Source organism: Magnolia sinica, chromosome 13, assembly GCF_029962835.1.
Source record: "Magnolia sinica isolate HGM2019 chromosome 13, MsV1, whole genome shotgun sequence".
NCBI lineage: Eukaryota > Viridiplantae > Streptophyta > Magnoliopsida > Magnoliales > Magnoliaceae > Magnolia > Magnolia sinica.
The window spans coordinates 5,586,622-5,603,017 of NC_080585.1; the positions used below are offsets into that span (position 1 = coordinate 5,586,622).

A 16,396-nucleotide genomic window follows, 5' to 3' on the forward strand; every position below is an offset into this window, starting at 1 on the left:
CCAGTGGTAATGACCTTATAAACGGTTTCGATGGCGTATAAACATCAAGGTGGGGCCAGGAAGGTTTCAACGGTAGGAATTTCTTTCCCTAATTTTCCCTCTCGTGTGACCCATTTGAATTTTGGATCCTCCTCGTTTTTTGTTGCATTAATTAAAATAAGCAATCAAAACGGATGGATGGGGTGGATTTCTCACAAAAATCTCTGTGAGCCCCCACACCAGTATCCAAACCGACCTAACTCAATGCCCACCTCTACATGTAGGTGAAGGTAAGAAGATAGAGAGGAGGAAGAGGAGAATACCGATCAAACGTGTTTTCGTCTTCGAAAGACGCATCGTTCTGATTTATGCTCATCTCTTTCAGCTTGTGAGAGAAATTCATTCCAACATTAGCAATGAAACTTAAAATTTTTGTTCTTAGAATGTTTTCGAAAATGATCTCGGAAGCGATCCGGCTCTTCAAAAGTTTTTGTACTATCACAGGGAATGAAATTTTTCTTATTTTTCCCAAACTATTTAATTTTTTTGTCTCCCTCTACGTAAATTTCTTTCTCTACTTCATCATCACTCCACATTTCATAAATTTCATTCTCATTTTCCTCTGATGATGACATTGCATGATTTTCTTCAATGGTTTTCTTGGAAGAATATGGTGTTTGTGGATTTCTGGGAATGATTTTCAGGTTTTTCAAAAGAAAGTGTTTACCGCCATATCCATGTATAGGACGTGTATTTGTTACAAAAGTCAGGTGGGGCCCACTGAGATATTTATGATAAATCCACTCCATTCATCCGCTTTGAGAGATTTATTTTAGGATATAAGACCAAAAATAATGTGTATCCAAAACTTAAGAAGGTCACACGAGAAGAAACGGTGGAGATTTAGTGTGAAACATTGAAACATTATTTAGGCCATAAACTTTTTTTGTCAGGCAATTTTTTTTTTCGTATTTTCACTTCATCCCAACAGTAATGACCTTATAAACGGTTTGAATGGCGTATAAACATCAAGGTGGGGCCAGGAAGGTTTCACTAGTAGGAATTTCTTTCCCCAAATTTCCCTCTCGTGTGACCCATTTGAATTTTGGATCCTCCTCATTTTTTGTCGCATTAACTAATATAAGCATTCAAAACGGATGGACGGGATGGATTTCTCACAAAAATCTCTGTGAGCCCCATACCAGTATCCTTCTCGACTCGACTCGATGCCCAACTCTACATGTAGGTGAAGGTAAGAAGACAAAGAAGCGGAAGAGGAGAAACCGATCAAACACATCTTTGTCTTCAAAAGATGTATCGTTCTGATTTATGCTCATCTCTTTTAGCTTATGAGAGAAATTCATTCCCACATTAGCAATGAAACTTAAAATTATTGTTCTTAGAATGCTTTCGAAAATGATCCCGGAAGCGATCCGACCCTTCACAAGTTTTTGTACACCTATCACAGGGAATGAACTTTTTCCAATTTTTTCCGAACTATTTAATTCTTCTGTCTCCCTCCACGTAAATTTCTTTCTCTACTTCATCGTCACTCCACATTTCATGATTTCATTCTCATTTTCCTCTGATGCTGACATTGCATGATTTTCTTCAATGGTTTCCTTGGAAGAATATGGTGTTCTTGGATTTCTTGGAATGATTTTCTGGTTTTTCAAAAGAAAGTGTTTACCGCCATATCCATTTATAGGACGTGTATTTGCTACAAAAGTTAGTGGGGCCCACCGAGATATTTACGATAACTCCACTCCGTTCATCCGCTTTGAAAGATTCATTTTAGGATATAAGACCAAAAATAATGTGTACCCAAAACTTAAGAAGGTCACACGAGAAGAAATGGTGGGGATTCAGTGTGAATCGTTGAAACATTCTTCGGGCCGTAAACTTTTTGTGTCAGGCATTTTATTTATTTTTTTGCTATTTTCACTTCATCCCAACAGTAATGACCTTATAAACGGTTTGAATGGTGCATAAACATCAAGGTGGGGAGAGGAAGGTTTCATCGGTAGGAATTTCTTTCCCTAATTTTCCCTCTCGTGTGACCCATTTGAATTTTGGATCCTCCTTGTTTTTTGTTGCATTAATTAAAATAAGCATTCAAAACGGATGGACGGGGTGGATTTCTCACAAATATCTCTGTGATCCCCACACCAGTATCCTTCCCAACTCGACACGATGCCCATCTCTACATGTAATTGAAGGTAAGAAGACAGAGAAGAGGAAGAGGAGAATACCGATCAAACGCGTCTTCGTCATTGAAAGACACATCGATTTGATTTATGCTCATCTCTTTCAGCTTGTGAGAGAAATCCATTTCCACATTGGCAATGAAACTTAAAATTTTTGTTCTTAGAATGCTTTCGAAAATGATCCCGGAAGTGATCCGGGCCTTCATAAGTTTTTGTACACCTATCATAGGGAATGATCTTTTTCCCATTTTTCCTTAACTCTTTAATTCTTCCATCTCCTTCCTCGTAAATTTCTTTCTCTACTTCATCGTCACTCCACATTTCATGAATTCCATTCTCATTTTCCTTTAATGCTGACATTGTATTATTTTCTTCAACGCCCACCGAGAAATTTATGATAAATCCACTCCGTTCACCCGCTTTGAGAGATTCATTTTAGGACATATGACCAAAAATAATGTGTATCCAAAACTTAACAAGGTCACACGAGAAGAAACAGTGGGGATTCAGTGTGAATCATGGAAACATTCTTCAGGCCATAAACTTTTTGTGTCAGGCAATTTTTTTTGGTATTTTCACTTCATCCCAGTGGTAATGACCTTATAAACGGTTTGAATGTCGTATAAACATCACGGTGGGGCTAAGAAGGTTTCATCGGTAGGAATTTCTTTCCCCAAATTTCCCTCTCGTGTGACCCATTTGAATTTTGAATCCTCCTCATTTTTTGTCGCATTAACTAAAATAAGCATTCAAAATGGATGGACGGGGTGGATTTCTCACAAAAATCTCTGTGAGCCCGACACCAGTATCCTTACCGACTCAACTCGATACCCACCTTTACATGTATCTGAAGGTAAGAAGACAAAGAAGAGGAAGAGGAGAATACCGATCAAATGCGTCTTCGTCTTTGAAAGACGCATCGTTCTAATTTATGCTCATCTCTTTCAGCTTGTGAGAGAAATCCATTCCCACATTGGCAATGAAACTTAAAATTTTTGTTCTTAGGATGCTTTCGAAAATGATCTCGGAAGCGATCCGACCCTTCACACGTTTTTGTACACCTATCACATGGCATAATCTTTTTCCCATTTTTCTCAAACTCTTTAATTCTTCCGTCTCCCTCCACGTAAATTTCTTTCTCTGCTTCATCGTCACTCTACGTTTCATGAATTTCAATCTCATTTTCCACTAATGCTGACATTGCATGATTTTCTTCAATGGTTTTCTTGGAAGAATCTAGTGTTCTTGGATTTCTTGGGATGATTTTTTGGTTTTTCAAAAAAAAGTGTTTACCACCATATCCATTTATCGGACGTGAATTTCTTGCATAAGTCAAGTGGGGCCCACCAAGATATTTATGATAAATCTACTCCGTTCATCCGCTTTAAGAGATTCTTTTTAGGACACATGACCAAAAATAATGTGTATCCAAAACTTAAGAAGGTCAAACGAGAAGAAACCGTAGGGATTCAGTGTGAATCGTTGAAACATTCTTCAGGCCATAAACTTTTTGTGTCACGCAATTTTTTTTAGGTATTTTCACTTCATCCCAACGGTAATGACCTTATAAACGGTTTCGATGGCGTATAAACATCAAGGTGGGGCCAGGAAGGCTTCATCGGTAGGAATTTCTTTCCCCAAATTTCCCTCTCGTGTGACCCGTTTGAATTTTGGATCCACCTTATTTTTTATCGTATTAACTAAAATAAGCATTCAAAATGGATGGATGTGGTGGATTTCTCACAAAAATCTCTGTGAGCCACACACCAGTATCCTTACCGACTCGACTCGATGCCCACCTCTACATGTAGGTGAAGGTAAGAAGACAAAGAAGAGGAAGAGGAGAATACCAATCAAACGCGTCTTCGTCTTCGAAAGACACATCGTTTTGATTTATGCTCATCTCTTTCAGCTTGTGAGAGAAATTCATTCCAACATTGGCAATGAAACTTAAAAATTTTGTTCATAGAATGCTTTCGAAAATGATCCCGGAAGCGATCCGGCCCTTCACAAGTTTTTGTACACCAATCACAGGGAATGAACTTTTTCTTACTTTTCCTGGACTATTTAATTCTTCCGTCTCCCTCCACATAAATTTCTTTCTCTGCTTAATCGTCACTCCACATTTCATGAATTTCATTCTCATTTTCCTCTGATGTTGACATCGCATGATTTTCTTCAATGGTTTTCTTGGAAGAATATGGTGTTCTTGAATTTCTTATGAAGATTTTGTAGTTTTTCAAAAGAAAGTGTTTACCGCCATATCCATTTATAGGACGTGGATTTGCTGCAAAAGTCAGGTGGGGCCCACTGAGATATTTATGATAAATCCACTCTGTTCATCTGCTTTGAGAGATTCATTTTATGAGATAAGACCAAAAATAATATGTATCCAAAACTTAAGAAGATCACACGAGAAGAAACGGTAGGGATTCAGTGTGAATCGTTGAAACATTCTTCAGGCCATATACTTTTTTTGTCAAGTAGTTTTTCTTTTTCTTTTTCTTTTTTGGTATTTTCACTTCATCCCAACATTAATGAACTTATAAACGGTTTGAATGGCGTATAAACATCAAGGTGGGGCTAAGAAGGTTTCACTGGTAGGAATTTCTTTCCCCAAATTTCCCTCTCGTGTGACCAATTTGAATTTTGGATCCTCCTCATTTTTTGTCGCATTAACTAAAATAAGCATTCAAAATGGATGGATGGGGTGGATTTTTCACAAAAATCTCTTTGAACCCCACACCAGTATCCTTTTCAACTTGACTCGATGCCCACATCTACATGTAAGTGAAGGTAAGAAGACAGAGAAGAGGAAGAGGAGAATACCGATCAAACACGTCTTCATCTTCGAAAGACGCATCGTTCTGATTTATGCTCATCTCTTTCAACTTGTGAGAGAAATCCATTCCCACATTGGCAATGAAACTTAAATTTTTTGTTCTTAGAATGCTTTCGAAAATGATCTTGGAAGCGATCCGGCCCTTCACAAGTTTTTGTTCACCTATCACAGGGAATGATCTTTTTCCCATTTTTCCCGAACCCTTTAATTCTTCCGTCTCCCTCATTGTAAATTTCTTTCTCCACTTCATTGTCACTCCACATTTCATGAATTTCATTCTAATTTTCCTCTTATGCTCACATTTCATGATTTTCTTCAAGGATTTTCACGATAGAATATGGTGTTCTTGGATTTCCTGGGATGATTTTCTAGTTTTTCAAAACAAAGTGTTTACTGCAATATCCATTTATAGGACGTGGATTTCCCGCAAAAGTCAGGTGGGGCCCATTAAGATATTTATGATAAATCCACTTCGTTCATCCACTTTGAGAGATTCATTTTAGGACATAAGCCTAAAAATAATGTGAATCTAAAACTTAAGAAGTTCACACGAGAAGAAACAGTGGGGATTCAGTGTGAATCGTTGAAACATTCTTCAAGACATAAACTTTTTGTGTCAGACAATTTTTTTTGGTATTTTCACTTCATCCCAGGGGTAATGACCTTATATACAGTTTGGATGGCGTATAAACATCAAGGTGGGGCCAGGAAGGTTTCAACAGTAGGAATTTCTTTCCCTAAATTTCCCTCTCGTGTGACCCATTTGAATGTTAGGATTCACCTTATTTTTTATCACATTAACTACAATAAGCATTCAAAACGGATGGACGGGGTGGATTTCTCACAAAAATCTCTGTGAGCCCCACACCAGTACCTTACCGACTCGACTCGATGCCCACCTCTACATATAGGTGAAGGTAAGAAAATAAAGAAGAGGAAGAGAATATCGATCAAACGCGTCTTCGTCTTCAAAAGATGCATCGTTCTGATTTATGCTCATCTCTTTCAGCTTGTGAGAGAAATTCATTCCCACATTGACCATGAAACTTAAATTTTTTGTTCTTAGAATGCTTTCGAAATTCATCCCGGAAGTGATCCGGCCCTTCACAAGTTTTTGTACACCTATCACAGGGAATGAACTTTTTCCTATTTTTCTCGAATTATTTAATTCTTCTGTATCCCCCCACGTAAATTTAGAAGAAGAGAGAAGAGAGAGGGAAGGAAGGAGAGCAGGGATCGACTCGCTTGTGAGCAAGCCAAGTTAAATCAGACCTTGAGGTAAGTCATTTACTTGGTTACCTTTATTGGGAATCTAATTAGTAGATAATATAGGTCAAGTAATATGTAATTTTTGTTAGAATGTAGGAAGATGGACTTTCCCCAAAATTTTCCCAATTGCATGCACTTGAACCTGGTTGATTCAAGCCGACCCATGCAAATCCAAGTCAAATGTTAGGAGTCCTTGTAATCCCAGCATAGAAATCCAATTTTGGATTAAGATAATAGGATTTAGGCTTGATAAAAACCCTAACCTTGGGTCTTGAGCCTCTAGGCTCCCTAATAAGGATTCTAATGATGATTCTAACCATGTTATCCTTGTAATTGTAGTTATGACTCTATCCTAGTGCACAGATTCACATTTTAGCAACTCGAGCTTAGAATCCGACTTGGAAAGGTGAAGATCTATCCTTTAATTTTTTTTAGTTCGATATTGATTTCTGAATATACATTGTACTATTGTTCAGACATATAATCTATTATTCGTATTGTTGTTCTCCATATGTATTGTTGCTTGAACTTGTAGACATTGTCTGTGGCTCCTAAATTTATGTTTACATACTAATTCTGCATAAAATTTTACTCAGATGTGAATTCTAATATGCTATCTTATAAGTTACAAGTGTAGATTGGAATAATTCCCTTAAACATATACCTTAGCATGTTACTTCATATGCTTCGTGTGTTGGTCTGAATTCCATCTTTTGATATAATTATGCCTCTGGTGGTTTTCAATTTCATGTCCTTTAATTGGACTTTTTTGCTTAAGTGACTTTTATTAGATTGAATCCTTTTTGTGTGTCTATAGTTGGACTTCTGATGGAAATATCATTTGATATATTATGTTACTATCAATTTGGAAAGGTCACTAGTCGAAAGGATTTATTATAAATAAATTATTTGTAAATTGGATTAATAATGATTGGGCTAATCATGTATATAGGTACATGTGTTTTCGAGTCGCAAGAAATTCCAGGTAACACCGATGATCATCTCTTGTGAAATTTTGGGCTATGTTGATGACCATCGCTTGTGATCCTAGGTCCCCGTCTGTGTCACCCAAGATTCTGAGTTATGCCGATGACCGTCTCTTGTGACTTTGAGTTGTCCTTTATACATGGACTTTATTGGGTGGCTAGTCAGCGTGGGTCATACTTAAATGTATTTTACTGGCTGGCTATTCCACTATGGGTTGTCTTTTCTGCATGAACTTTTTCGGGCAACTAATCACTATGGGCCATACCTTAGAGTATTTTACCGAGTAACTAGATCATTGTGGGTAGAGCTGTACACGAGCAGCCTAAGCTCGGTAACTTGCTCGACTCGACTCGGATCAAAATGCTGTTTGAACTGAGTCGATCGATATTTTGGGCGCTCGGAACATTTCGAGTCGAGTTCGAGATGGACGTAGCTCGACTCGGTATTAAGCTTGACTCGACTCGACTTATTTTTCCTCCTCTCTGTCTCCTCCAAGAAACAGCCCATCTCCCGGTTGGGGTTTCCACCCTTTTTCTTTTAAAGAGTCAAGAAGAAGAAAAGGCAGAGGTTAGGCTGCATCATCCAAGATGCTCCTCAGAACCTACATTCTGCTAATGTGGCTTGCCAATGCCTTCGCTTCTTCCGCTGCAGCGATCGCTCCTAACTTCACTCTCCTTCAACCCCTACTAGATCTTGAATCCGTTGTCCATGACGTCCAAAGTTATAGTCTCTTCTTTCTCCTCCAACTAGTTTTTTTTTTTTTAAATTATATATATTAGAAAGAAGGCTTTCTGATTTTAGATCGGGCATTTCGTTGAACAGAAGAGTGGAAGAATCTGTGGGGAGAAAGAGGCGAATGTTATTAAGGGATATGCGGATTGGTCTTCATCGACTTGAACTCGGCTAGAACTCTGCTCGAACTCGGATGAGCCAAGCACCAGCTGTTGTTCTGAGCTCGAAGGCCGAGTCGAGCTGAGCACGAGCTGAGACTCGAGCAGTCCAAGTCAAGCACGAGCTGGGCAAAGCTTGGCTCAGCTCGACTCGTGTACACCTCTAATTGTGGGCTATCCTTTTTATCACTTGAACGTGAAATTCGCTAGGTTTAGGTGCATTTCATGCATCCATACATCTAAATAAGATAATCATGTGTGATTTGTATGAGTGTTGTGGTTTCCACTTCGCAAATATACTTGGCTATGTGTGTGATTTATATGTTTAGGAATTGTCTATTTGAGAACTTTACTGACAAATGTGTTGTGTGAATAATCTTGAGGGTATTCACTGTGATAGCCACTGACACCATCAAACCATATATAGATGATGTAGGTATAGATTAGAATAGCGTAGTGAAAGCGTGGAGGGGCTTTTGTTTGGACCAGAAGATTACTAGTTCTTTCCTTGTGATAGATTGTATCCTGTACATTTGGTTTGCTTGTAGTTTGTAAAGTCCTCATGGGTATATTTTAGACTTATGGTATGGATAATTGAAACATATACTCAATGCATGGTCATCTTTAGTCATCTTTAATGTCGTTGTTGAAAGAATGTGACTCTTATTTTCATTGAACGTTAATTGGACTATGTAGACACGTGGGAAATACACCCACATGTGGGTTTTTTCCTGGTATGACACTTAGATTTTCATTGTAAGAGTATTGTACTTGAGTGGCGAAAATTGGGGCACTACAAGAGTTGGTGTTAGAACACCCATTCGTTATTAGTTAACACCGTCAAATTTAGGATTTGAATCTTTGTACTCCGGTGTTGGGTTCCGGGGCACTATAGTTTTACTAAAAGAGTTGATTGGGTTTGATTGGAAGAGTTGACTGATTTGATTGGGTGAGTTGACTAGGTTTGACTGGGTGAGTTGAATGGGTTTGGGGTTTTTAGGGTTTCAGGGTGTGGAGAATTGGGTTTTAGGTCTAAGTTTTGGATCATATGGTTAAGGTGAGCAGCACGAGTTGGCTAGGTTTGATAGTGTTAGCTGGGTTTGACTGAGTCCATTGTGAAAAGCATGTTGACTGAGGATGAGGTGTCTACAAGCCCACACCTAAGGTAGACACTACATAAAAAGGCTACCCCATGAGAAGAAGTGAAAAGGAGAGGTAGGAGGGACTCTTGCAGCTTTCAAATCAGCCTTCGACATCTACAACTAATTATGGAAATGCAAGTATTTGGGTGAATGAGCAGCTCTTTCATGGATTGAGCATGTCACATGACCCTGGACAAATAATATGGCTTTTAAATTACCATCAAATTAAGTATCATGATCCCAAACTCCCACAAAATTTAATTTACCCAAAATGAATAGTCATGAGACTATTATCAACACCTTATTCTTGTACGTTTGCAAAAGTTGCATTGTTAATGTGTCTTCCATGCAGTGGCCCCAAGCATGCACACGTGCATACAACTACATCGGGTCCTTAGCTTTATTAAAAAAAACTTGGTCTCTAAGTTTTCAAGCCCAATTATAAAAGGAAACTCCACATTATGAAAGCTATATGTGTAAGGAAGGATAGTCCATATAAGATAGAAGATCTAAGTCTATAAATGTGATAGGCTCTCCGTTCTCTTTATCGAATTAAGTTCAAAAAAAAAAAAAAAATTTGTGGGGCTACCCATCTCTAAGCACGCACTTGAAAGAGAATGGAGGGAAAAGTGGACCAAGGGCATCTATTGTGCAAGGATGTGTAGAGCGACTATCAGAGCCACTCATCATCAAGTTCAACTATCTAAAGAATTGTCGTGGATCACTGGATCGGCATGATACAAGGTATATGGCTAGTCTTACTTTTAATTCACAGTTTTCTAGTTGACATCTTTGCATATTTATTATGTGTTTTGCGATCTTATTTATAGAATCATGACTGTTGATTTGATTTCATGAAAATTCTAACACACATCCCATATTGAAACAAAGAAAAATACGGGCCAGTAAATGAGTACTATCTTAGAATAATTGATAGAACATCGAGTTAGGTGTTTGTATTATAATGTTGCTATCTTTAAAGCAATATTTGTCCCCTATCAATGGTTAAACCAGTCCCTATGAGAGTTATCAACAAATCCACTTTCAGGATAAATCAAGCCACCTCTTGATCACAAGAATAGTTTCCCTAGACTCGCAAAATTGAAGAGAACGCCAACACACAATACACTTAATTGCCCAAGCTTAGTCATAAAAAAAAAAGGAGAAAAACATATGATCAAATACCACTTTGAAGAGCTTATTAACACGGAGAAGGGTTTTTTAAGAGAATATGGGGCTTTGATAAAGCCAATTGGGGTCATTCTGGATTGACCCAATGATGATTTTTTACAGAGATAAATAACACTTTAAGGCTCTTGAATGTATCTATTTAATAAACCTGAACATACACCCTTTCATGAATAGTGACTTGTCCTTTTAAGTGTCTCTTGATTGGGTTGTGACTTTCCACCACCATTTGAATTTAATTTTTCTATGAACAACCACCCACCAAGAGACACTCACAAACGCCCATTCCCTATGTCCATAATTGAACCCTATAAATTGTTCATTTAATTTTTTAAAAAAATAACATCATGCAGAGCATGTTTCCATGAACAAGTTGTTGAATTTGGATGAAAAACTAAGAGAGAGAGAGTTTCCAAGCAACTAAATAGCACAACAATGGCAAAGGTAACATTATTGATCCCAAAACAAAATTAGTCACTGACCTAACATCTCTAGAGACAATTCTGAAAATAAATTCCGCAGGGCATGTCTAGATACGTGGAATTCTGAGAAAAGAAAGGAAAAAAATAATAATTGTCTAATGATGATTTCCATAAGAACTATGGAAACATGAATTCCAATTTTAGAACTATGATTTGGATATCAAGTGAAAATCTTACGTGATTTTCATAGCCCCTGTGGGAGAATATAAGACCGAGGCATATTTGCTGCTCCCGGAATTCAAACACGTGATATTTGCTATGATATCATGTCAAACAACTATTTTCTCTAAAACCTCAAGCTTTCAGAGAATAGCGTATCAATATATATCAAGGGACCAAGCACTCTAATTTCTTATGCCAATAATCTAAATTATAGAAAAGTATAATGATTGTTGGGTGGAGTTAACCATTTTCTTTATTATCCAAACAACAACTAAGCAAAACAATCACATCAAATGAAAACCCTTTTCCTTTTCTATTGTTTATCACAGAATTCATAATTTTCAAACGTGGCCTTGGGGATGGACTTGAGTATTCTGCTATTCCTCTCTTATTAAATATGTTAAGCCAGAGCAGGAAATAACGTGTCACTTTTTAGGACATTAGAGCCCATAAAAGGGTAGGCTCAATCACAAGGATCACCTCCAAAAAAATCATGGTACATCTGCTCATCAGTTGAGCAATGCAGTTGGAATGAATGGATTGCCAACTATATGACTATGTATCCAGGTGTAGCCCATTGACGAGTGATTTTCATAAACGGTCAATGTATCCTCACTTAAGCTTATCGCACAAGTGGCATGTGTAAAATAAACTAAAAACAGGCATTCTTTAGGCTCCACTATCCATTGGTCACTAGGTATGGGCCAGGCCAAGCTAGGCTTGGGCTCGACCTTACACTTAAGACTGAAGACCCTAGTCCGGCTCGGCCTAGCACATGCCTAGCATAGCAGGTATAAGCCCAACCCTTCAAAAAAAAGAAAAAGAAGAAAGAAAAAAAAATTGTTGGACCCAAACCTTACCAAAGTTGACTCAAATTGGCCCAAAATTTGATAATAAAATCCATATTTTTCCTTATCCATTAATTTATCAAGCGGGCCACATACATAAGAAATAAATATTTTAAAGGAGTGAAACCAGTGTTCCACATTCGAGATGGATAGTTGCCTAAGGATTAGGATGGCATATTTGTAGAATATAACACATACATATGAGGTAGCCTTAGGTAAGGTTGAGCTTGGGTTCAATTAAGACAGCTCTCTATCCACACCTTCTCATGTATGGGGATTTGATGAAGCTAGTATATTTGAAATTTCTTCTATTTTAAGGATGATACGTTTTCCAATCTAAATGATTATTAACATTCATGCCAATGTAAGTGATTAAAGGTTTCACCAAGATACCATCCATGGAAACTCACACATTCATTAAGGGTAGGGCTAAGGCATACTGATACCATGTCAAACGAGAAATTGGCCATCCAGAAATCAAATGAGTCCTCTTACACAAGACAATCAATTTCTTAAATGCTACAGGTTTCTCTTAGAGCCTACATGGTCATAACTAGGGCACTTAGATTTATAGAACACAACTCTCCTTTAGCCAAAGGCCGTTACGTCTAATCTGAAGTACTCAAAGATAATAAGAAGAAGCCCTCTCAAACCTATATAAATAAACATATTCCACACACATTAATTAAGCCAATAGATGGACATGCATACAATCAAGGTTGAGATGAGACATAGCATTAGTTTTTCAGGAGACAACCCCAACATGCCATCATGTGAATTTGGAGATTATGCCAAATCATACAACAAAATTGCAATCATATAACTTTACATATCCATTCAATTGAACTAAATACAGCAATTCAACTAAAGATTTCATCTGAAAATTGGCTAATCTTCTTCCAGGAGCACCAACTAAAATTTATTAAATAAACAGAAATGTACAACTAAAGGGAGGGGACATAAACCATACTCCCACAACACAAAATCAACCAAAACTACCGAACACGCGAGGATGAAGACCAGTTCTATCCCCGAAAAAACAGCCCCATGAGTCAAAGTTGGGAGCTGGGACTCCAATGCAAAAAAGAGAAGTCCAAAGAAAACACAGCCTAATCTATTCAAACGGATTGAACCCATTGCTCAACTGGGTGCGATGCCCATTTTGCAATCTGTGGTCACGGGTCCAACCACAACAAAAATAATAATAATAAGCCATCCAATTAAATACTGTAAGCAAGCTAAACAAGCCCATCTAAGTGTTCAAAATCATCCACCTACAACACAATCCAAAACACATTTACATGGTGTGCCACACTTCAGAAGTCCAAAGGTGAAGTATTGCACCCAAGGGGGTGAGCATGGTTAGGTGGTTAGAAGAAGGAGCGTTTGGATGGATCTCTGCCCACAACCCTCATCACATTTGCTAGTTCAAGGATCTTAGCCACTTGCATTCCTCTCTTAGACTCCGCAGATGCCCTCTTCTCCTCAGCCTTCTGGTGAGCTTTCGCCACCTTATTTTGCATTTTCTCTTGGGCTTTGGCTCTCTTTTCATCCAGCTTCCTCTACACAAAGTGAAACAGTGTTATAGATTGTCATTTATGGATCATTTGGATGCTGTAAGTTTTTTAAGTTACAAAAGATATAAACATAACTCACATATAGTGTTTGAACAAGAAATTTTACCAATACAAGTTACAAATGTGCATTTGTAATCCTATAAAAAAAGTAATTTTACTTACCTGTAAGTTACTTACAATTAAAATTCACTTTGAAGTACATTTATGTACAACTTAAAAAGTTTCAGGCATCCAAATGACTCACGTCGTGCTAGACAATTTGGGGGTGACTCATCTAAGCGGAGCTGAGTCACCCCTATTTAAACTTCTATAGATGGGCCCCATATTCATTAATCCAAACCATTGGTCTGTTGATTTGTATCTTGAATGTCGAGTCAAGTCATGGTTGATGTGTTGGAGGTAACTCATCTAAGTGGAGCTGAGTCAACCCCTATTCAAACTTCTATAGATGGGCCCATGATTGGTTAATCCAAACCATTGGTATGTTGATTTGTATCTTGGATGTCGAGTTAGGTCATGGTAGATGTGTTGGGTCACCCCTTATTTAAACTTCTATAGATGGGACCCATGATTTTCGTTAATCCAAACCATTGGTCTGTTGATTTATATCTTGGATGTCGAGTCCGGTCATGATAGATGAGTTGGGGGTTGACTTAGCTAAGTGTAGCTGAGTCACCCCTTTCGATGGGCCCATGATTCATTAATCCAAACCATTGGTATGTTGATTTGTATCTTGGATGACGAGTCAAGTCATGGTAGATGTGTTGGGGGTGACTCAGCTAAGTGCAGCCGAGTCACCCCTTATTTAAACTTCTATAGATGGGGCCCATGGTTCATTAATCCAAATAATTGGTCTGTTGATTTGTATCTTGGATGTCCAGTCAGGTCATGCTAGATGAGTTGGGGGTGATTCAGCTAAGTAGAGCTGAGTAGCCTCCTATTTAAACTTCGATAGATGGGCCCATGATTCGTTAATCCAAACCATTGGTCCTGTTTATTCATATCTTGGATGAAGCATGCCAAAAAATGTTTTCAAACTGAAACAATCCAGTGACCTATAGTAGGACCCTTTTCAGTTGAATGTATATTAGTCTTTCTTTTTGTATTTTTAACTGTTTATCAATATCTATAAGACACAAATTGAATGGTTGGTTTGTATTATTGAGATATAACCCCACAGCCGAATAATATAGAACTATGTGCCCCACCTGCCAAGTACAATGAACAGATTCTTGGCTGGATGAGTCACTCATGGTGACTCAGCCAGACTCGTCCATATTGTCCTAAAAGGCTACCACGAGTTAGGAGCTGAGTTGTCCAAGTCATCCATTGGTTCAGTGAATTGCAATGCCAAACTAGATTAGGCTCGACCAAGTCTGAGTTGACTCAAGTGAGTGTCACAACACTCGTCTGAGTCTTAAAACCATTTCGAAAATCAAAACAATCCAATAATCAAAGGGCCATACCTGGTTTTTAATGATTGTCCGTTATTTTCTACCATGGGACCCACCTGATTGTCAGATTGGCCTGACTTTTCCTCAGGTCATCTTCATGGTGGGGCACACCTGTTCCACGGGTTGGCTGCATGCACACATGAGGTGGGCCCCATATATACCATGTGAACATTCCTATACGTGTACAGATGACTAATAAATACATCATCAATACCATGATCAAGCTCTGGCCCTAAGGCCCCAACTTGTCTGAGTCCCAACTCGATTTAGGACGGAACAAGTCCGTCCTAATCACCGAGTCTTCGATCTAAGATATGAGAATTGGGGGACACCCAAACATACCTTTGTAGATGTTATTAAATAAAGATACGTGTATAGATGGACATTGAACATACATACCTCAACTTTCTTCATCCAACTAGACGCTTTCTGGACCTCTTCGCTCTCCCAACCGTTGATGATGGAATCCTCCCTTCTGAACTTATTGTTCACCTTAGAGATCTTAGCCGTCTGCCAAGCCATGATCTTCGATTCAATCTCCTCCTTCTTCACACTATGCATCGACACCTCCTCCATGCTGTTGTTCGTCGATGGCCCACTCAGATGGCCCGTTGATGGGATGTGGTCCACTTGTGGGGTGTCCGGGACGATCGCGAGCGGATTCATTTCCTCCGGCTCCTCCCCGATCCTCGCCAGATTGGACTCATCGCTACCGTTCTCTGTCACCGGCCCAGCTAGTACCATTGCACCAAATTCTCTACTCATCGCAGTGGAATCCCCAATCGAAAATCCAGCGGTTGTAGACAGATTTGATGATAAGTGGCTACTAGTCTCCCAGGCCTCTCTTCTCCTGGATAGAACGGACATCGGTGGCGGAGGCGGCGGAGGCCGGGGTGGTGGTGGCGGGGTCACGGCGTGGATGTCCCTAACATCATCATCATCATTTGTTCCTTCTCCATGACCAGCCACATGATCATGCAACATGCCAAGATATAGTGTATCAAGTATCAACAAGACCGGAGTAGCACAATGGAACCAATGGAAGTGAACAAAGGGAAGGTTTTTACTTACAAGTTACACCCGTTGTATAAGACATAGTTATAGTTGGGAGATTGGAGGAATTGAGTCACACATATCTTATAGTATCCTTGGGTTTTCACTTCTCATTAGTGGGGACCATGATGTAGTAATCAAGACTGTTGGTATTTTAGGCCACAAAATGGATGGACTATGACCCTAAAATCTCTTTGATAGGACAATCTAAATCCTTCACCTTGTGTCCTACAAATAGACGGTTCGGAGTAAAAATACAGCAGAGGCATGGTCTTGTGGATATTTATGCGGCATGGTCCATCCATGATGGTACACA

General features: G+C 38.8%; 1 protein-coding gene across 1 annotated transcript; it reads right to left on the reverse strand.

Moving 5' to 3' along the window:
- Positions 1 to 12,890: 12,890 nt before the first annotated feature.
- On the reverse strand, positions 12,891 to 16,156 carry LOC131222550 (remorin 4.1-like). Its single transcript, XM_058217672.1, has 2 exons — positions 15,427 to 16,156; positions 12,891 to 13,558 (listed from the first exon to the last, which is right to left on the reverse strand). Exons 1-2 carry the CDS (start codon positions 16,009 to 16,011, stop codon positions 13,367 to 13,369), a joined length of 777 nt encoding a protein of 258 aa, XP_058073655.1. The 5' UTR covers positions 16,012 to 16,156; the 3' UTR covers positions 12,891 to 13,366.
- Between the last annotated feature and the right edge of the window lie 240 nt (positions 16,157 to 16,396).